At 44.8% G+C, this 21,377-nt stretch overlaps 1 protein-coding gene across 1 annotated transcript; it reads right to left on the reverse strand.

Moving 5' to 3' along the window:
- Positions 1-349: 349 nt before the first annotated feature.
- On the reverse strand, positions 350-17,630 carry Agrp (agouti related neuropeptide). Its single transcript, XM_010612239.1, has 4 exons — positions 17,613-17,630; positions 1,030-1,162; positions 787-872; positions 350-582 (listed from the first exon to the last, which is right to left on the reverse strand). The coding sequence occupies exons 2-4, from the start codon at positions 1,157-1,159 to the stop codon at positions 400-402; spliced, it is 399 nt and encodes a 132-aa protein (XP_010610541.1). The 5' UTR covers positions 1,160-1,162; positions 17,613-17,630; the 3' UTR covers positions 350-399.
- Positions 17,631-21,377: the final 3,747 nt, after the last annotated feature.

Raw genomic sequence — 21,377 nt, forward strand, 5'->3', positions numbered from 1 at the left:
AAAGGGGAACTGAGATACGGTTAGGAGAGGACTTTGCTGGAGGTCACAATTAGCTGCCAACAGGCGCTGGAGCCTAATGCTCATTTGCTAACAGCCCGTGGGTCTCAGGGCATCCAGCTTTCACTGCATTGATGTACAGGATTCTTCAGGGCTGGAGTGCGACTTTCTTCTGCTTCCCTCAAAGGTGTCTGGTGCCTTAAATGCTCGCGTGTATCTGGCTCAGATAACGGGTAGCCCAGACCTTGGGGTAAGGGTGTGTGTGATTCCTTGGCAAGGTGACATCCCCAACCTCTTCCCTGAACCCGGCCCCCCTACAATGCCCACGTTCGAAAGAACCACAGCCTTTGTATTGCTCCCATCCTTTATTCGCATCCCCTTGTCTGTTCAGATGTTGGCCGGTTAGGTGCGGCTGCAGGGGTTCATAGCAGTACCCAGCTTGCGGCAGTAGCAGAAAGCGTTGAAGAAGCGGCAGTAGCATGTGGCGCACGGGTCGCAGCATGGTATTTGCTGCCCCAGGCAGGACTCATGCAGCCTTACACAGCGGCGTGGGGTGCGGGGCTCACGGTTCTGCGGGTCTAGCACCTGCATTGACATGGGAGCAGGAACATGGGCATGGGCCTCCCAAAGGCAAGTTCTGGGACTTCATATGCTCCAGTCCGTGCAGGACGGCAGTAGAACGTGGTCTGAAGTGCCCCTCCCACCTGGCTAGGGTGTCTGGAGGTAAGGAGAGGGGATGGTATTAAATGCCCCATGCCTGGCACCTCACCCCTTCCCCTGAGCAGTTACCTCTGCCAAAGCTTCTGCCTTCTGCAGCAGAGACTCTTCTGCTTTGTCTGCAGTTGTCTTCTTCAGTGGAGCATGCAGACCTAGGCCTGGAGCAGAGAATGTGAGGGCAGGACCCTCCATGTGCAAAGTACCCTTCTCCCGGGAGAAGATTGTGAGGGGAGATGGAGAGTTTACACAGAGCAGGCAAGTTTGTAGACAGTGAGTGTCTAGGCCCCACCCAGCCCTACCCCTGCCCATACTGACCTGGGAATTCTGGGAACAGGACCTGGTCAGGCCTTCTGATGCCCTCCGAGGGGGTCAAGCCCATCTGGGCCCCCTGTGTTTCAGGCAATGCTAGCAGCAGGGCACAACTCAGCAGCACTGTGGTCAGCATGGCCTGGCTCAGCAGGAAAATCCACCACTTAGGCCCTCCTCATCTTTGGACTACCCTCTAGGTGCCCAAAGAGCATGCCCCCCACCCAGAGTAGGAGTCCCCTGCCAAACCTGATGACTTACCTCTGCTTGCTGGTCCTTGCCTAGCAAGTACCTGGCCACCTGTGCCCCCCACTTATATGGTAGGGGCTAATGAAAGACCTACACGTGACTGCTCCCTGCAGCTACACATGAGGAGCCCTCCCTGGAGGGTGGGGGCACAGTTCAGGACTCCCACCCTAGAGCCTGAACCTTTGCTGCTCTGCTAGAGGGGTGCTCATCTCCAATCTAGAGTGAGGATTCAAGCAGCCAATTAAAGTTTGCGTTCTAGGAGCCCCAAATTTCCACAAACCCAGAGTATGGACCAGGCTGGAGCCATTAGCAATAACAAGGCAAGCGGCCCTGAGAGCTTAATTTAATTTCTGGCCCCGGAGATGCTCACTCAGGCCCTATGTGGGATGTTGTTTTCTTTGCTTCCAGGAACTTGGGTCAAGGACAATTAAGGGGGTGATGGGCAAGTCACTATTGTGGAATTTCTTTGGAGAAAGAAGAGTAGGGAGACACCCACCTAGCCAAATGTGGGACCACTTGACTGCATTTCTGGTCCTGCCTACCCTCCCTCTTCTCTCTTCTGGATCCTCCAAAACCCCCACACCTACTCCTGTCCCCCAGTTCCTTCTGCACCTCGGGTTCCTGGAAATCAAGGAAGTAGAATGGACTGTTCCATGGGTAGACAAGCAGCTTCAGAATAAAAAGCTTTCAGGCTGCTTGCCTCATTAGTGCTAATGGCTGTTCCCTTCCGCCCTGTATTACCAGTCCTCTGCCCATGCTGGCTGGTCTCATCAGCACGAGTCTGCAATAAGAACTACACATTTGTGGATGTGGAAGAACATACAGGTCCCCATTTGTCCCTGCCTCTCCTTGCCCCCTGGAGGGCTTTTTATTATAAATGTGTCCACGTGAAAAGGGATGCAGGCTGAATCAGCTTAGAGGCCCCACTATACAAACTGAGTTGGTCCAAAACAGTGGAAGCTGATGAAGGATCTATTGGGGTTTGCAGCCCAGGTCCACACAGGCTCTTGGGACCAAGAAGACGCCTGAGGAAATCCTCCCAGCAGGTTGCCATCAGGCAGCCTTTTCTTTGAGTCAACAACTGTGTTTGTATGCAGGCCTCACGGTGAGGAGGTACGCTGCAGAGGGTGGGTCTAGGGCAAGTTTCTTCCATAGACAAGCACAGGTGTCCATTCTTGGATTAAGCTGGCACTGGGCTCTCTCAAGTTTGGCTCATAGTAACTATCCTTGGTGCTCAGACATTCACTGAGTGTGTGTGTAGGGAGTGACACTGAAGAATCGGGAAAGGCTCCTTTAAAGACAATCCAGCAAAGGGCCAGTCCCCTTATCTCCCTGAGAATGGTGGTGACAGCTTAGTGACCCTTTCCCAAAGCAGAACTGGTGTTGAGGCCTCTCTGATGGCATTGACATTTCCCAGAGGCTTGCTTTTCTCTAGAGTGGCACAGGATGGAGGTATCAGGCCCCAGTTGTGCTTCCATCCTGGTTGAGTCACATGGAGCTCAGGAAAGGGAATACACTATTGTATATGAGGCACTTTCCCCAAATCCTTATGTCCTATCCTCATCCTTAGAGATTTTAGCTAAAGAGGTGGGGAGCAAGGACTGCATGTGGACTGGAAAGGTGCCCTAGGGAGTTAAGGTGGGGACTCTGGGCACCAGCTGGGCCCACTCCGTATCCATCCTGAAGACAGCTCTTCAGGTCTGGTGTGGGGCCTCCTCCCACCCCAGTGCTCAGCTGTCTTCACCTGTGCATGTGTATGCAGATGTATGTGCCCCATAGTTAGTGGCAGACAAGGGCCAAAGCCCTCACAGGGGAGCTACATAACCCTGCTCAGGTTCAGTGGAGGAAACAAGCAAGAAAATCAACCACCAGAACATGATGGCAGCCAGGCACAGTGGTGTACACTTATAATCCCAGCTATTTGGGAAGTTGAGGCCAGAGGATTACAAGTTCAAGGCCAACTTGGGCAACTTAGCAAGACCCTGTCTCACAATTAAATATAAATAAATAAAAAGGCCTGCAAATGTAGTTCAGTGCTCTCTGTTCAATCCCTAGTAACACACACACACACACACACACACACACACCCCTCCGCTGAGGGTGGGGAGAGAATTGGCGAGGGAAAGCTGCCCGGAGAAGGAAGACCTTAGTCATGAAATTTGAATAGAAGTTGAGGAATGACAGGCAAGGAGCAGAATAAATTCCTTGGACTCAGAACTGGCATATGGTGCTGTCTGGTTCTACTGCTTAACCCGTGCTCTTCCCAAAACTTATACTCAAGGGCCCCATCCTAGTCAATGAGTCAAATGAGTTAGTAGACCAATTTCTGTCATCTGGGGATGGAGAGAAGATAGCCGCCACCCAAGGTGTTCCTCAGAGTTAGTTGCACCAGTCAGTCGGCCAGCAGACATCTGTAGCTACTGTCAACTGCTATTGTACGCTGACTCCAACTATAGCCATATGTGCCCCAAATCATTCATGTCACCCATAAAACCAAGTAGAGTCCAGAGAAGGAAATAAACATTTGTTTATATCCTTTCTCACTCCAACCCCTTTCTGCCCTTCAGTGCAGTGTCACCCAACTCCCCCCACCCACTAAATTGTCCCAAATGGATTTCTTGTCACAGCTCTATGTATATGTATACCTGTCATTACATCTATGCTAACTTGGCAAACGATGAATCCTTGGTTTGATTTACCAATTTTGTTACAATTAGAAGTTTCTGCCTTTGTATCATTTTCTGCGTTCCTTGATGTTATGGCTTGAATATGATTAGTTGCATCTTCTTAAAGGTTCATGTGATTAAAATTTTAGTCCCCAGGGTGGCAGTATTGGGAAGTGGAGGACCCTTTAAGAGGCGGGGCCTAGTGGAAGGTTCATAGGTCATGGGGAACTGCTTTCTCGCAAGACCCTTTGAGTTCTTGGGGGAGGGTTGTTGGAAAGATAACAAGCCCACCCCTACCCAGACCTCTCTGCTTCCTGTTGGAGATGTGGCTACTTGATCTGACTGGAGTACGTGGCATCCTTAATGGGGACTTTGCCAAGCTTCTGCTATGCCATTTGGACTCTCAGCCTCTCAAACTGAGCTAAATAAACCTCATTTTTTCATAAATAGCCTACCTCAGTAAACCTGATTTATCCACTTGGGTTTTTATTTTTACCTTTCCTAGCAATGAGATGCAATTGCTGATCCAACATTTAACTTTCCTTTTCGGTGAACAGTTGCCTGCTTCCAGTAGTCTATGAAAGAACCCCATTAGAGCCTATTTCCTCAGTAAATGAGCATAAACAATGTGGGTGATTTTACTGGTCAGGAACCAGCCTGATGTTTGTTTCAATTTTTATTTTTTATTAGTACATGTTTGTAGTACATAATGATCACATTCCCCACGGGGAGTTGGAACATGGACATAACACGTCTCAGTTCTTTCTTCATACCCTTCTCCTCCCCCTCCATCTCTTGATCCCCTTCTCTTTCACAAAAGATCTATCTTTCCATTTCCTAGTATCTTGGCAAAATGACCTTCAGAAATATGTGGTGTGTTCTGGTTGGAGGATTTGGGAGAACTCGGGGCACAGAGCCTACCTGGTGAGGCTGGGGACCTGACTCCAGGGAAGAGAAAGGGGAGATGGTCATGAAGATAAAGAGGTATGGATGAACCCCACCCCTCTTCTTTTTCCTTCTATACTATACAACTATATTTCTTATCCCCAAGGGTGCTGTTCTCATGTTGTTCCATGGGAGTGTTGTATACACATTATAAATTTTCATTAAACTCCACTTTTAAAATTTGTACACCTTGAGTTCAATCCCAGGAGAAGGGGCGGGGGAAGAGAAAGGTTTATTTTACTGTGTTGCACCTTAATGAAGAACATTTTTTTTTCTTTTGCTTTATTCGAGTTCATAAAACGATGGAATGACTAACAATAAATGACCCCTTAGAATTTATGATGTAAGGTATATTTAAAAACTCCATCCTGGGCCAGGGGTTTAGCTCAGTGGTTCTGTTGCATGCCTGAAAGTGCAAGGACCCAAGTTCGATCCCTGGTACCCCCCCAAAAAAAAACTCTATCCTCAAAGGGAGGTGCCTCTTGCCTTATCTGTTAGGGAAATTCTGAGGCTATTTCCCACCATTGGATTTAAAGAAAAGACCATTTAGAATGTTCATAGTCCATTATTAGTCCTCCATTCAAGGGAGATAAGTGTTAAGAAAGCAGAACCAGTGAGATGACATTGGTTGCAATGAACCAAAAACTTAGTTTATACTGTCTTATAAAAATAATTTATTGGCCCTGATAAGTGAAAAAATCCAAAATTAGGTCTGATTTCAGATGAGGTTTGATCTAATATTTTGGTTTTTGTTTGTTTTTTGTTTTTGTTTTTGTTTTCATTTTTTGTACTGGGGATTGAACCTAAGGACCTCACACTGAGCTTTATCCCTGGTCTTTTTTTATTTTTTAAGACAGGGTCTCACTGCTGGGTATGGTGGCACATGCCTGTAATCCCAGCACTTGGGAGGATAATAACAAGTTTTTAAAAGAGAAAAAAACATGAAGAACAGAAGCAATAATTTAATGCCACCACTTCATCAAATGTGTCTTCATTGAGAGCATTAATCATAGTGGCTCACCACATAGCTAAAGCCCCTTACTTGGATAACAGTTGATCTTACCTGCTGTAGAGGATGTTTGTCGTGAACTTTCAGGACAGAATGCAGTTCAAATGGTGGCATGTGTTCTACTGTCAGCTAGCACCATAACTGACAAATTGATGAAATGGCAGAGGATATTGAGGCACAGTTGTTAAAGAGAATTAATGAGTCACCATGGAACACAATCCAGTTCATCAAGTCTACCGATATTGACAACAAGGCAACAATGCCTGCTTTGTGTGATATATGTTTCAGGAGGATGTGCATGGTGATATGTTATGTGGGCTTTGTTGCCATCTAATACCCAGATGAAGAACTATTCAAATCGTTGAATGATTGCATATCCAGAAAACCTAACTGGTCATTTTGTGGCAGTACAGAGCAGCTGCTGTGACTGGTCGGCTTTCTGGTTTCTTTCTTTTTCAATAAATTTTATTTTATTTTTTTCCCATTCCCCCCTCAACCCCCTCCCCTTCCTCCCAATGTACAGAAGCTTTGTTTCCATTTTTTCCTTCTATTTTTACTTTTTTTCTTGTCCCATCCCTCCTTTCTCCTTCCCTCCTCCCTTATTCCCCTTCCCATTTGAACACTTTCTTCCCATTCCCCAACATCCATTATACATTTCAGTCCTTACTTCCACTTTCAGTTTCTTACACCGGAGAAACAATGCAGTATTTAAACATGTGCATCTGATTTATTTCACTTACGAGTATGGTCTCAAGGTGCATCCATTTAGCTATAAATGTCTCAAGCTCATCCATTGTATGAAAAATCCATTTTCTTTATCCACTCATCAGTTGATGGGCATTTGGGCTGTTTCCAAGATTTAGGTATTACAAACTGCCGTTATAAACATGAATGTGCATATATTGCTGTGGTATGATGTTTTTAATTCTTTCAGGAAGATACCAACAAGAGATATAGTTTGGTTAAATAGAACCTATAGTTTTAATTTTTTGGGAAATCTCTACACTGATTTCCATATTCTACACTCCCACCAACAGTGGACAAAGATTCCTTTTCCCCCACAACCCCTCCAGCATTTGTTATTGGTTGATTTTTTTCATAACAGCCATTCTTTATGGAGTGAGGTGGAATCTCAGCATTGTTTTAATTAGCATTTCACAAATGACCAGTAATATTGAACATATTTTCATATATTTATTTACCATTCCTTTTTTTTTCCTGGTACCAGGGATAGAACTCAGGACCTTATGCTTGTAAGGCGGGTGGTGGCACCACTGAACTAAATCCCTGGCCTGTCATTTCTAATTCTTCATCTGAGAAATGTCTTTATCTCAGATGCCTATTTTTGCATTGGATCTTTAAATTTGGGGATCTGGTTTTTTGAGTTCTTTATATATTCTAGATAATAGTCCTTTATTGGAATAGCTGGTAAAAAAAACCTTTTTTCCCACTCTGGGTTGTCTCTTCATTCTGTTGGTGGTTTATCTTGCTGTGCAAAAGCTTTTGAATAAGATGAGCTCCCAGTTGTTGATTCTTTGTAGCATTTCCATGTCATCTTGGTTTTGTTTATGAAATTTTTGCCTATTCCTATGTCCTCAAGCATTCTACCTATTCTCTCTTCCAGCAGATTTAGTATTTGTTTTAATATTTAGATCTTTGATCCATTTCAATTTTAGGTTAGTGCATGGTGAAAGATATAGGTATAGTTTCAATCTTCAGCATGTGGAAAGCCAGTTTTTCCAGCACCATTTATTAAAGAGGCTACCTTTCTTCCAGTGAAGGTGTTTGACTCCTTTGTCAAAGATAAGGTGGCTGAGTATGTCTGGAATTGTTTCTGCATCCTCTAATCTATTGATCCTCAGACCTGTTCTTTTGCCAGTACCCTGCTGTTTTTTGTTTGTTTGTTTGTTTGTTTGTTTTTGGTAACGGGGATTGAACTTGGGTCCTTGTGCTTGCAAGGCAGGCCACCGAACCGCTGAGCTAAATCCCTGGCCCCCATGCTGTTTTTATAACCATAATTTTGTAATATAATTTCAAGTCAGATTTTGTGATGTCCCCCTGCCTTGCCTTCATTGCCCAGAATTGCCTTTGCTATTCTAGGTCTCTTCTGGTTCCAAATGAATTTTAGGATTGTTTTTTCTAATTCTGTGAGATATTCTGTTGGGGTTTTAATTGGGATTGCATTGAATCTGTAAAACAATTTTAGAAATATGGCTAGAAATATTTTAGAAATATGGCTATTTTTCACTATATTGATTCATCTTTTCCAAGAACAAGAGATATCTTTCCTTTTTTTTTTTTTTTTTTTTTTTTTATCAAGATCTTGCACTTGCCAGGAAGGCGCAGTGCCACTGAGCTATATCCCTAGTCCATATTTCCTTTTTTTTTTGTACCAGAGATCAAACTCAGGTCCTTGCATTTGCGAGGCAGGCACTGGAACCACTGAACTAAATCCCCGGCCCTCCATTTTTTTTAATGTCCTCTTTATCTCCTTTTTCAAAGTACTGTAGATTTCAATGTACAGCTCTTTTACTTCCTTCATTAGATTGATTACTAGGTATTTCATTTTTGGGGATGCTATTGTGAAAGAGATTGTCTAATTTCTCTCTCCATGAATTTGTTATTCACGTACAGGAAGACTATTGAATTTTTTTGGTACTGGGGCTAGAATTCATGACCTTGTGACCCAAGACTATTGACTTTTGATTGTTGAATTTGTATCCAGCTATGCCACTGAATTTGGTTATCAAATCTAAAAGTCTTTTAGTGGACTTTTTGGGGGTCTTCTATGTAGAGTATCATGTCATTCACAAATAATAACTTAACTTCTTCCTTTCCTATCCTTATTCCTTTTATTTCTTTCTCTTGTCTAATTGCTCTGGTTAGTGTTTCCAGAACTATATTGGATAACAGTGGTGACAGTAGACATCCTTGTCTTGTTCCTAATATTAGAGTGAAAGCTTTCAGTTCTTGTCCATTTAGTATGATGTTGGCTGTTCTGGTTTCATTATTCTGGTCAACAAGGTCACTTCTGAATGTGAGTCTAAATTCTGTCACCGATAAAGAAATGCTAACTAACTGGAAAATGTCCTCCAACCTTAACGTTTCACAGAATGTGATTAAAATTATAAACCATATTCAATTACACACTCTTCACTTAGTCTCTTCATGCAGCTTTGGGAGGAGAGGGTTGCAGAGCATACACATCTTCTCTTATATAAAAAAATAAGGTGGCTTTCTGAAGGTAGATCACTTTCTAAAAGGGCAGAGTTTTTAACTTACTAGAGCCACTCTAGAGATTTAGAAAAATGGTCACCATTGGAAGCACACTGCAGTGACACAAAATGGGTTGCAAAACTTGCTCTTTCATGTGACTTATTCAACCTACTGAAAAAACTCAATCTGTCACTTCAAGGGAGAACAACTGTGTTCAAGCTGGCAGATAAAACGAGTGCATTCAAAGCCAAACTGGAAGCAAGGGGGTGATGTCTCAGTCACAGCCTTATTACTGGGACAAAATACTAGGCACCCACAACTTAGAAGAGCAGAGATTTTTTTTTTTTTTGGCTAATGGTTTTTAGAGGACTTGGTGAATAGTTGGCTGACTCCCACTTTGGAAGGGCGTGGCAGAAGGGTCTGATGGAGGAAAGCTGCCCACATAATGGCAGCCAGGAAGCAGAGAGAGAGGAAGAGCGAGGTAGGGAGCTAATACCCTTCCAGGTCACACCCCTAGTAGCCTGCCTCTTCTGACAATACCTTACCATTTAACAGCACGTTCAGTTCTGAACCCTGCAGTGGATTACTCCATTGATGAGTATAACATCCCCAGTGATCCCATCACCTTCCAAAGCCCCACGTCTGAACATAGGAGGCTTTGAGGGGATATTCTAGACCTAAACTATAAGAGGTGAAAATTGAATATTGGGATTTTCAAACATTAGAAGAAACTGTGAAGAGAATGAGCCAGAGCCTTCTTTCTCCAAGCCAGAGCATGATCACTTATCTCAACTTTCAAGAGTTTGAGTAGTACTTCCCAACCGCAAAAGATCCCTGAACTGGGAAGGAATGGATCCCCTACTTACTTGTGGATAAGCCAGGTGAATGAACTTTGTGCTAGAAGAGCATCACATGCTTGAGATCACAAATGACAGTAGCTTTAAAAGTATGTTTGAGACAACTTCAAATCTCCAAATGTTCTGCATCAAACTTAACTTTTTTGTTTGTTTTTTGGTACTAGGGATCCAACTCCGGACCTTGCACCTGTGAGGCAGTCAGTGGAACCACTGAACCAAATCCCTGGCCCTCCACATGTTCTGGATTGCCATCCTGACATTGCCACAAAAGTATTGAAAAGCTTACCTTCTGTCTTAGTTATTTTTCTCATTGTTGAGACAAAATACCTGACATCTACAGATAAAAGAGGAAAGATTTATTTCAATTCACACTTCATAGAGGTTTCAGTCCATAATAAGCTGGCTCCAAGGCAGAGTGGCATGGCAGAGGGGCATCCTAGAGAAAACACAGTTCATAGCAAAGCAGGGCAGAAGGCAGACGACAGCAAGGAAGCAAGTGAGCAACAAATGCCAAATAGTAAGTGGCAATAGCAGTTTCTTTCTGTCCATTTATATTCTATCTAGGCTCTCTGACCAAAGGGTGGGTAGCACTCACACCCAAAACTATGCCAAACCAATCAGTAGACTAATTTAGTAATTATACACCCTTAATCCCACATCACACACTCTAGGGCCCATCTCTGACCACATGAGGCTTTGGGGGACACTAGACACAAGCTATAACATCTTCATTTCCAATGTCTTATCTTTGTAGGATTTTTTTGCAGTGACAACATCCAAAATGAAGGTTACAGAGTAGACTGAACATAAGCAACACAATTTGGGTGTCACTATCTCCCACCGAAACATAGGACTAGGGCTGGGGATTTCGTTCAGTGGTTCGGCCGCCTGCCTTGCAAGCGCAAGGATTCAAGTTCAATCCCCGGTACCAAAACCAAAACCAAAACACAGGACCATACAGTTGCAGAAAGGCAAGCTCAGAGATTCCATTAATTCTGCACTGTGATAAGTTGCATAATTGTTTCATCACATATTACAGTGTAGTAATAGATATAAGGTGCACAATAAGTATGATGTGCTTCTATCATCCCAAAACCTTGCCCCTCTGTTTCTTCTTCCTATTCCTCCTCTTCCTCCTCCTCCTCCTTCTTCTTCTCCCCTTTCCTCCTCTGCTGCCACCACTGCTTCTTCTTCTCCTCCTCCTCCTCCTCCCCGCCACCACGTGTGTGCTGGGAATTGAACCCAGAGCCTTCACACTGAACTACATCCCCAGCCCTTTTTATTTTTTTATTTCAAGACAGGGTCTCACAAAATGCTAAGTTGCTCAGGCTGCGCTCGAATTTATGATCCTCTTGGCTCAGCTTTCCAGAATGCTGTGATTACAGACATGCACTATCACATCCAGCTCGCCCACTTGCTTGCTTGCTTGCTTGCTTGCTTTCTACTACCATTTCTAATTCCAAAGGCCATTGCTTTCCTCATATGATACTGTGGCTGAGAATTGTGAGCTGGGCCATCACCTCTAGTATGGTCTAGATAGATTCTGTTCACCATCAGAGGTTGCCTGAAGAGCACACAACCTTCATGGTTCAGCTGAGACCACAAGTGGACCCATAGCCAAATCTGCAGAATTAACCAAAGTCAGGGTGGCGTCCAGAAAAACTGAACCTTATACCTTTGAGGGTCTGAATGGCACCCACCAGTTACCCATGCTCAGGAGATGACTCTTATGTGTATGCCCTTAAGATTCCTGTGTAGGGATCTGCCCCTCCTCCAATCCATCCTCTTCTTGAGTACACCCTCCCCCTCCAAAGCTCCCCACACCCTCAGGCACTGGTTCCCCAAGTTTGACTATCTGCCTCCTCCATCTACAGCCTGAATGTTAGGACTCAACCCTCTAAACTCCCTTAGGTAACCATCTTGTACAACTTCACCCAATGATAATATATGTCCCTCCTGCCATTAATAGCCCTTAAAAACTGGAATTCAAGGGCATTGGCCCCATTTGATGTGACAACTTCACCAAGCTTTTCTGAGAATATAGCTGTTTTCAGCAGGGCTATAATATTGGGGGTCAGAAATCTGATGCTCACGGTTTTCTGTGAGGCCTATTCTGAATTGGCTCATCCTAGTACTCACCCAGCAGGAGTGGGTGTTGGCCCAGAGGATGCCTTTCTCACCTTAGGCCAGAGTTTGGAACCAGGTCAGGGTGTTCGGGACAGTCTGAAAGAGGCATGAGCTAGGAAGAGCTACGGCCAACCCAGAGAGATCCCAGATGCAGCCAAAGTCCCAGGTCATCTTATCCTACTAGAGTGGCAAGATGCCACTATAATCCCAACTCAGAATTTTTATCATAAAGCTGGCAATGCTGCAAAGGTTGAAGATGGCAGCTTGTGCCAACTCAGTTATTTCTGGGAGTGGACTTGGAAAATTTCCTCAGCAGCAAACCAAAGGCCTGGGCCAGAAAAGGGAAGTACAGAAGGAACAAGGCCCTGGCCCTGTAAATATTCTCTACACCGGCAACAAAGGTAATATTTTCACTCCACAGAAAGGTCTGCAAAACTCAACAGGGGAACAGGTGTCTGGGGAATTGGAGCCAGACTCCTTCTCCTGCCTGGTCCTGCCCTTGTCCACTCTCCTGCCTGAAGTCCCCAGGAATGGAGAAAGACCAGCAGCCCAAGGGCAGTGTCTAGTCTGGGCCAGCATCTGGATGTGGCTCTCCTGGCCAAGAAGCTGGGGGCCCCACAAAGTTGGTCTGGTACAACAGCTGTATGTTGGTTGCCATCTCAGTGTCCAGGCATGAGACTGTCAACAGCACAGCATTGGTGATGAGCCTTTGCCTCTCAGAAGCTCCCTCACCCCATTCTCAGCTAGCCAAATGGATGCAGGGTCTGTGGCATCTCTGGAAACAAGGCAGAACTGGCTTCAGGACCTTGCAGGATCCTCCCTTCCCCTATTCCTTAGGCTTCTGTTTCTTGATTGACAGCCCACCCTCTCCTGATGGTAACTCCTTGCGCCTTATATTGACCCTGGGATAAAAAATGAAATCTTCATGCCTGGGAACTACTGCTTAAAGGGTCTCTCTTTTCCCCGCATCCTCCTTGCAATCAGTTGAAGATGTCAGAGGTTTTATGCCTTCATCTGCAGGGAGTGGGCCAGCCACAGTCTCTCCAGGGAAAGCTCAGTTGGTTGATATTCAGAATGGTCAGGACTATGCCTGTGTAGAGGCCAGTTTAAGAGGGCGCCTGAGTTAAGTGTAAATCAGGTGTAAGCACCAGGATAGAGACCATGTAGTAGAGGTATGAGAGTGGCCATGGCAGGAAGTCCAACCATAAGAATAGGAGTGACCCATTGTTCGCTGTGCCCTCAGCAAGTTGAAGGAGCTGCAGGTTTGGTTCCTGTTTTCTCAGAGGAGAGGAGACAGCTCAGTCCCAGCCTGGCCCCTGTCAGCTTCTGACCTGTGCTTGGGGTGCATGAGTTCTAGCAGGTGACAAACGCTAGTTGGGTGGCTGGGGTAGTGCCAGCAGCTGCTGCACCAACTCTAGCCCTAGTCATAGCTGGCACCTGTCACCAGAGCACTTTTGGAGAACTACAGAAACATGGGGCTGAGGAGACTTTAGGATCCATCTGTCCACCCAGCTTCCCACTGCCTGTGAGACCCTTAAATCTGTGTAGGTAGAACAAGAGGTGGGTCCTCATATTCCTATGCAACCAACATCTTTGCCATGGAAAATGGGGATAAGTACTGCCAAGAGTCCAAAGAGAGAGGTATAAAGTCTCTGCTCTGAAGGTGTGGAAAAAACTGTTGGTATGGTTGGTATGTTCAGGAGGGATAGACCTGGCTCCTATAATGGAGCAAGTAAAGCTCCCAGGGGCTTTTGGGAGGAAGGCTGAAAGGAAAACAGGGTTTAGGGGAGGGAGATTTGAAGTTCATACCTTGGCAAGGAGCCATCAAGCATGCACAAGGAGCCTTCTTGAAAAGAGACAGGGCAGTTGTATTGGCGCACACCTGTAATTCCAGCACTTGGGAGGGTGAGGCAAGCAGATCACCACAAAGTCAAGCCTAGCCTGGGCAGCATGGCAATTTAGCAAGTTAGCAAGACCCTGTCTCAAAAAGGAAGGAGGCTGGGGATGTACCTCAGTGTGAAGGCCCTCAGTCCAGTTCCCAGTTCAGAATGGGGCTGGGCAGAAGACAGACAGACAGACACTGACTCCACTGGAGACTTTTCCTCAGCCAAAAGGGCTTTTCATTTTGTCATTGTGAAGCTCCTGCCTTGGTCCCCTGGCTGCACCCACTGCCCAGGTGCCATACCGGAGCCAGGCTGGCCAGAGCCCCTTGCAGATCCATCTGCCTATCCTATCCCCTATTTGCCTCTGTCTAGCTAAATCCTTGTGGTGAAAGAAAGCTGGCTTTTTGTGGTGGTGTTGGGGATTGAACCCATGCCCTTATACATGCTAAGCATATACTCTACCACTGAACCACAATCACAGTCCTCTTCTTTCCTTCCTTTTCTTCTCTTCCTCTTCTTTCTCCCTTGTCCTTCTCCTCTTCTTGCAGTACTAGAAATTGAACCCATAGATTGCTTCTACATCCCCAGCCCTTTTTATTTATTTATTTTTATTTTGGGGGGTACCAGGGATCGAACTCAGGTCCTCGAGCTTGCAGTATTTTGAAAAAGAGTTTCACTAAATTGCCTAGGTTGACCTAGAACATATGCTCTTCCTGCCTCGGCCTCCCAAGTAGCTGGGATTATGAGTGTGTGTCACTGCACCAAGCTGCTGGCCCATTTATTTTTATCCCACATGACCCAGCCCCTCCACAGGCGGGAAATAGCTAAATGTATTCAGATCCCAAAAGGAATGCCAATGGGTGTGGGTGTGTGTTTGCGCACAGACTCCACCACTTTGTTTCTGAGTCTGGGAGAGACATTTACATGTTCACAGGATGCAGAGGGGCCCTTCAGTGGAGCAACCATCAGTTCTCCAGACATGTTTGGGGAGGGAGGGTCTAAGCGAAGATGTTGTTAGAGTGAGGAGACTTGGCACACCTGCTGTGGGCAGATACAGCCAAAGATTGCAAAAGGAGCCAGCTCAGCATCAGCTCAGTCCAAATGACATGTAGCCCGGCAGGATTATTTCCTCTAGGGAGGGGAGGAGGAGACTTTCATCAGTCCTGTTGAAACTCCTCTTTGGCTTCTGCCTCCCACTTTCACGCCCAGTACAGAATTATTCCACCATTGTCCCGGCGGTGTGTGTACTGATAGCTTACAGCTCTCAGCGCTCCCCTTATTTGTGGAATTTCCCTTGGCTTTTATAGGGTCCTCCTTTTTTTTTGAGACAGGGTCTCACTATGTAGTTGAGACTGACCTGGAACTCACTATGTAGTCCAGGCTGGTCTCAGAACTCACAGCAATCCTCCTGCCTCAGCCTCCCAAGTGCTGGGATTGCTGGGATTACAGGCATGCACCACCACACCCGGTGGTCCTCCTTTTTTAATAAACAGAAGATGAGCATAACACTGTACTGTGTGTTACAATTGAAGTAAATATTACCTGGGAGAAGAACAAGGAATTACAATCTAAACTAGAATTACATAACCTAAACTAGCATGGGCAGGCTGGTGAGTTTTTCCACAGAGGGATCCTGTCTCTCTCGCTCCCTCTCTACTAGGGATTGAACCCAGGGCTGCATGCATGCAAGGTAAGCAATTTACCATTGATATACAACCCCAAGAGATTCTTCTTGCCTGGATATTAGTCCTTCCTTCTCCAGAGGCAGGCCACAACTAATTACAGCCTGATGTTAATAAGCCAGCCTTTGCCTCATGGTGGGACCATCTATGTGGTTTAATTCACTCTCCCAGACATCCCGTACTGTCTGGCTGAAGCTTGACTCCAAATTAGAACCAATCTATTCCTAATTTTCTCCTGCTCTCTTCCACTTCCTTCATTCCTCATCCTAGCAGAACTCTGCCTCAGTAAATCATTTGCCCAAGACAGGCAGTAGAAGGGGACCCAGAAAGCAGACCCAAAAGAAAGAATTCTGGAATTAAACATTTAGCAGGTCATATGGTGAGAACCTTGTACTCAACTGGAAGTGGCCCCCGAGAGCCGCTGCAGCCTACTGCAGGGATGTGCCAAGACACTAGACCAGGAGAGAAAGGACAAAAATCAGAAGGAAGATGTGCCAACTTGTACCATGGCAGTGACACTCCGGAGTATGAGGGAAGTCGGACACCTTGAATCAATTCCTCAGCATTATTGGCAATTTTAAACAGAAAATTAGATTCTTGAAACCATGCATGAGGGTCCCATGGTCCCTTGGCAGTAAGAGAACCTTCGTGTCACGGAACTGGAAGGTAGACAGAGCTGCACCAGGTGCAGGACTCAAGTGTAGAATGGCAGAACTTCAGAGAAGTCTAGTTCTCAGCTTCAAAGTTTATGCAGAAGCCCATTTTATGACAGGGAAAGGTTGGGATCCTTTGATTTGCTGAAGATATCTAGGTAGATGCACTTGAAAACACTGAACCTCAGAAACTCTGAACCCTGAACGATGCATGGGAACTAAGTCACATAGATGTGATTAACCTCACCTGTGTTGGAGAACAGACGGGCCTCTTGCTTAAAAACTACACACAGCCTTCCATCCAGGTAGGCTCCTTGGAGGACAATGTTCTCCTTTCTCGCTCTTGGCCATGCCACCCCTCCTAACCATTAGACCCATCTCTAGGGCCAACTTCAGTTTTGTCTGAAAGGGAAATCACTGAGACTGGGAAAGGAAAAAAAAAAAAGTGGGTAGGGGATTGAAACCAAAGCAGCTACTGGAATCATCGAGAACTTGGAAAGCAGGCCCAGAGTGGTCCTGGGGTGCTGCATGAAGACGAATGAACTACAAAACTGGATAAAGGAGACTTTGGAGAGGTAAGGTCACACTTCTGGGATGCAGGATTCCCCACCTTGGTGATAGCGCCAATAGACAATTCTAATACTGTAATGGGATTGCTCTCGGAAGCTTGGAAAATGTGTTGACCCACATTATTCACTAGACCCCTCAAAACAGCCAGCCAAGCCAGCCAAGAGTGGTGGTGCACGTCTGTAATCCTAGCACTCAGGAGACTGAGGCAGGAGGATTGCCTTAAGTCTGAGGCCATCCTGGGCTACATAGTGAGCTTAAACCCAGCCTGAACTATATGTAGAGATCCTGTCTCAAAAAAACAAAAAACAAGTTAAAAAAAAAAGAAAAGGAATGGCTGTTCTGTAGAATACTGGAATACTGATCGGCTATTATGTCCTTCGGGGGGTCCAGATGACACTTCCTATACCCATGAGATGTGTGCATATGAGAGTAGCTCCAATGGCAATAAGAGTTCAGTGGTGGTTCCTCTCTATAGTCTAGAAATACTGCTACTGGCCTATTCCTCCTAAGATAAGTGGGGACAGGATCATAGACTAGCAGAGGCTGTGTAGGAGCTTTCACTTCAGAAGGAGTGGAAATTCACAAAGAGAATCAGTCCGAATTGCAGCCAGGGACCTAATCTGTAAAGATCTTCCAAGATGGCAGACGGACCTTGTTATTCTCAGTGCTTGAGCAGTCAACAGACTATTGCTTAAAAGGTTTTGTTTTGTATTAACTAGGCCTGATGGTACATACCTGTAATCCTGGCACTTTGGGAGGTTAAGGCAAGGAGGATCATGAGTTTGAACCCAGTCGGGACAACTTAATGCTTTAGTGAGACACTGTTGGAAAAAAAAAAAAAAAGACTGGAATGTAGCTCAGTGTGAAGGCCCTATGTTCAATCTCCAGTACCACACACACACACACACACACACACACACACACACACACACACACAGTTTTTTTTTGTTTGTCTTATCTTGTTGGAAGTCTTGGGGATCAAAACCATGGCCTCAGGCATGCTAAGCAAGCACTCTACCACTGAAATACATTTCTTTGTTTTCTTGTGTTTTTTGGTTTGTTTTGAGATGGAAATCTTGCCATGTTTGGTGCTTAGATTGGTCCTAAACTCCTGCACTCAAGCAATTTTGTCAATTCAGCTTCCCAGGTAGTGGGGACTACAGGCATGTACCACAATTCCTGGCTAATAAAAATGTTTCTTTAAAGGCAAAAATAAGCCAGCATGTTGGTACACACCTATAATCCCAGAATGCAGGAGGCTGAGGCCAGAGGATCACTTCAAGTTTGAGGCCAGCCTAGACTACATAATGAGCCCCTGTCAAAAAAAAAAAAAAAAAGTCAAAAATAAGTTGGGTGTGATAGTACATTCCTGTAAACCCAGCACTCTGGGAGGTTGAGGCAGGAAAACAGCAAGTTTAACCCAGCCTGGGCAATTTAATGACATATTGAAACCCTGTCTCAAAAAAACAAAGACGGGGTGGGGGTGAGGATTTAGTTCATCATAAAGTTTCTAAGTTTAAATTTCAGTGCAAGTTAATAAATAAATTTTAAAAATCCAGGATATATGTGCTATGATGAATCAATACTTCTAGAAACCAGGACATTATTACCCAGGCACACATACTTGGAAGAAAACACAAGGAAGGCTTCGGGGAGCTTGTGCTGATTACAGGAGAATACACTCAATGAAACTGTGATATGTGTACTTTTCTAAATTACAATGCAATGAGATAACTGGAATAGTCAATGGGAACAATCAACTTCACCTGTGTTGGAACAAAAATATGTAAATATTCGCATGTCTATAGGAACATAAAAGAGGATATTTTGTTTGTTTGCTTTGAAACAGTACTGCTATGTAGTCCAGGCTGGCCTGGATCTCATAGTGATCCTCCTGCCTCAACTTCCCAGGTGCTGGAATTACAGGCATGCGCCTCCATGCCCGGCATAAAAGAGGATTTTAAAATTTATTCTTTTTTGTTTTTTTCTGGTACCAGAGATCACACTCAGGACGTTGAGCTTGTGAGGCAGGTGGTGGAACCACTGAAATAAATCCCCAGCCCTACAGCAGATCTCAAAGGAGACTCTACAAGGGCCTGTGAAGCATGGCTGTCTCTGAGTGGGGTGGTTCTGGGTGTGTTTTTCTTACAATTTATTATTATATAAATTTCAAATTAACAATCAAATTGAAAAACTTCTATTTCAAATTGTATATACAACCATCCAAATCTTATCATTAATGATTATATTATTAGAACTACATCCTCACTTATCACTTACCTATCCACCTATCCATTCCTCTATGATATTTAGGGATTTTTTTTTCTTTTCTTTTTTGCTTGCTTGTATTGTGTGTGTGTGTGTGTGTGTGTGTGTGTGTGCGCGTGTGTGCGCCTAGGTACATTGCTGGAGATTGAACCTAGAGCTTTCACACTGAGCTACATCCCCAGCCCTTTTTATTTTTTTAATTTTGAGAGAGGGTCTTTCAGTGTTGCTGAGTTGTCTTGGCTGGGCTCACACTTGTAGTCCTCCTGCCTCTGTCTCCCAAGGTGCTGGGTTTACAGGTGTGTACCACCACATCTGGCCTATTTCTTGATGCTCTGTAATGAGTACACTTTGCTTTTTTTTGTTTTGTTTTATTTGTTTGTTTTGTGGTGCTGGGGATTGAAACTAGAAGAATTCTCATCCATGCTAAGCTGATGCTCTACCACTGAGCTACCTCCCCAGCCTCACACTACTTTTGTGATATGAAAAATAACTGTAATCGAAAGAAAGTAAATGCCCCAACCCCTTGTGGCTGTTTTTTCACTTCTGCTCCTCTACCCCATCCCACCTGCTACGTCCCCAGCCCTCTGCTCCACTTTTGGAACCTTCCCAGAGCCTCTCAGTCTCCTCTGTTTAGGGTTATGGTTCCATAGCTTAGACTTCCTGTCAGGGATACTGATCAGACTTCTGAAAACCCCCAGTCTATGCTGAATTATCCCAGGCTGGGTACCTAGCTCTGCTTCCTGGAGTCTGACTTGATTACAATAAAGGAGGTTCCTCCAGGGATGGTGGATATCAGTTGGAAACATCCAGACACAGAACTCATATTAATCTCACTCACTCATGCACACACACACACACACACACACACACACACGCACACACACGTACAGACAGGATAGCTGATCATCAGCAGTCACAGTGCACAGGGAGAAACCCCTAGACTGGTATACAACTGGTTTCCAAGTGGACAAACTATAGCCTGGCCCAAGTGTGAAGAATCTCTCCATTAAAGGTCACATTAACAGTAAGGTATAATTCAGTAGTGTAAACAGGGCTGGCATTACAGGCCTGAGATCTATGTAGTCGCACTGGGCTCTATGCTCAAAAAGGTCTCATGCTTATTTACGTGCTCTCTGACACCATCTTGAAATTCTTAATAATTTTGAATGAAGCTCTTGCATTTACATTTTACACTAAGTCCAACAAATTATGACCTGGATAAAATGTTCCAAGACTAGGGCAGAGCAAATGTATCAATTTAACATCACAGAGAGCAGCTCACCAAAGGAATGAATTTACTCAGGAATAAACAGGGGATTATAAGATCCAGGATACACATGCTATGACGAATCATAGGCACACCCAGGGAGGCAAAGGAAGACAAGGATTTTTAAAGATAAAATGAGGAAGATAATGTAAGTTGTTTTGCCAACAATTATCCTTGGCTACAAGGATCATCAGCAAGGGTGGAATCAGTCTAAGGTTGAATAGGCAGTTGCTGAATATATCTCTTTCTAGAAATCTTTTTTTTTCTAAATAGTGACAAAGTTTATTGGAGAAAGTAACAGTGAAGAGTGGGGGAGAAACTGGCTCTGCAGAGTGAGCTTGGGACATGTAAAGAGAAAAAGAGGTTAAAGGAAAAATAAAACTACATGCTGTGTCTGGGAAACATAGCGTGGGCTATTGTGGAAAGTTACAATAGCCTAGAAGTCTTTTTTTGTAAGGTTGTGGTGGAGTCCATGCAATAGTTTTTGTCATAGACACATGTGCATGAAAGCCCCTTCCTGACTCCATTTTGCTAGGGTTTGGTATAAGTGAGTCCATTTTGCTTCTGACAACTTTGGTGGGTGGGGGTGGCTGAAGGGTGATGGCTATGTCTGACATGTACTGAGTCCTCAAGAGTGAAGGCTATTGTCACTGTATGTCACTAGTGGTGATGATATAATAGCGAACTCCTCCAGAGTTGTTTTTCAAACTTCATATAAGCCTGGTTAACTCCCTGTCCACACGCCATCATTCTGCTTTATTTCACAGATGCATTTGCAAAGCAATTTTTATCCAACTAGTGCCTTCAACAGCCCTCAGGAACTCAACACAAATGCACATCCAGCCTTTCAAACTCCTACTGAGATGTTGCAAGTCCTCACTCAGATATTAGCCCCATTATATCAATAGTCCCTAAAATCCCATCTGCTCCCAGCCAGCTGCCATAGAGTCTCTCAAAGTTCACAC

Source organism: Fukomys damarensis, unplaced genomic scaffold, assembly GCF_012274545.1.
Source record: "Fukomys damarensis isolate Sample0158 unplaced genomic scaffold, DMR_v1.0_HiC HiC_scaffold_32, whole genome shotgun sequence".
Classification (NCBI taxonomy): Eukaryota; Metazoa; Chordata; class Mammalia; order Rodentia; family Bathyergidae; genus Fukomys; species Fukomys damarensis.

Coding starts and splice junctions, on each gene's coding strand:
- Agrp (XM_010612239.1), bottom strand. CDS start 1,159: ATGCTGACCACAGTGCTGCTGAGTTGTGCCCTGCTGCTAGCATTGCCT. Junction 873..1,029: donor CCTGTTCCCAGAATTCCCAG/GTCAGTATGGGC, acceptor TCTCTGCTCCAG/GCCTAGGTCTGCATGCTCCA. Junction 583..786: donor AGGCAGAAGCTTTGGCAGAG/GTAACTGCTCAG, acceptor ATGTCAATGCAG/GTGCTAGACCCGCAGAACCG.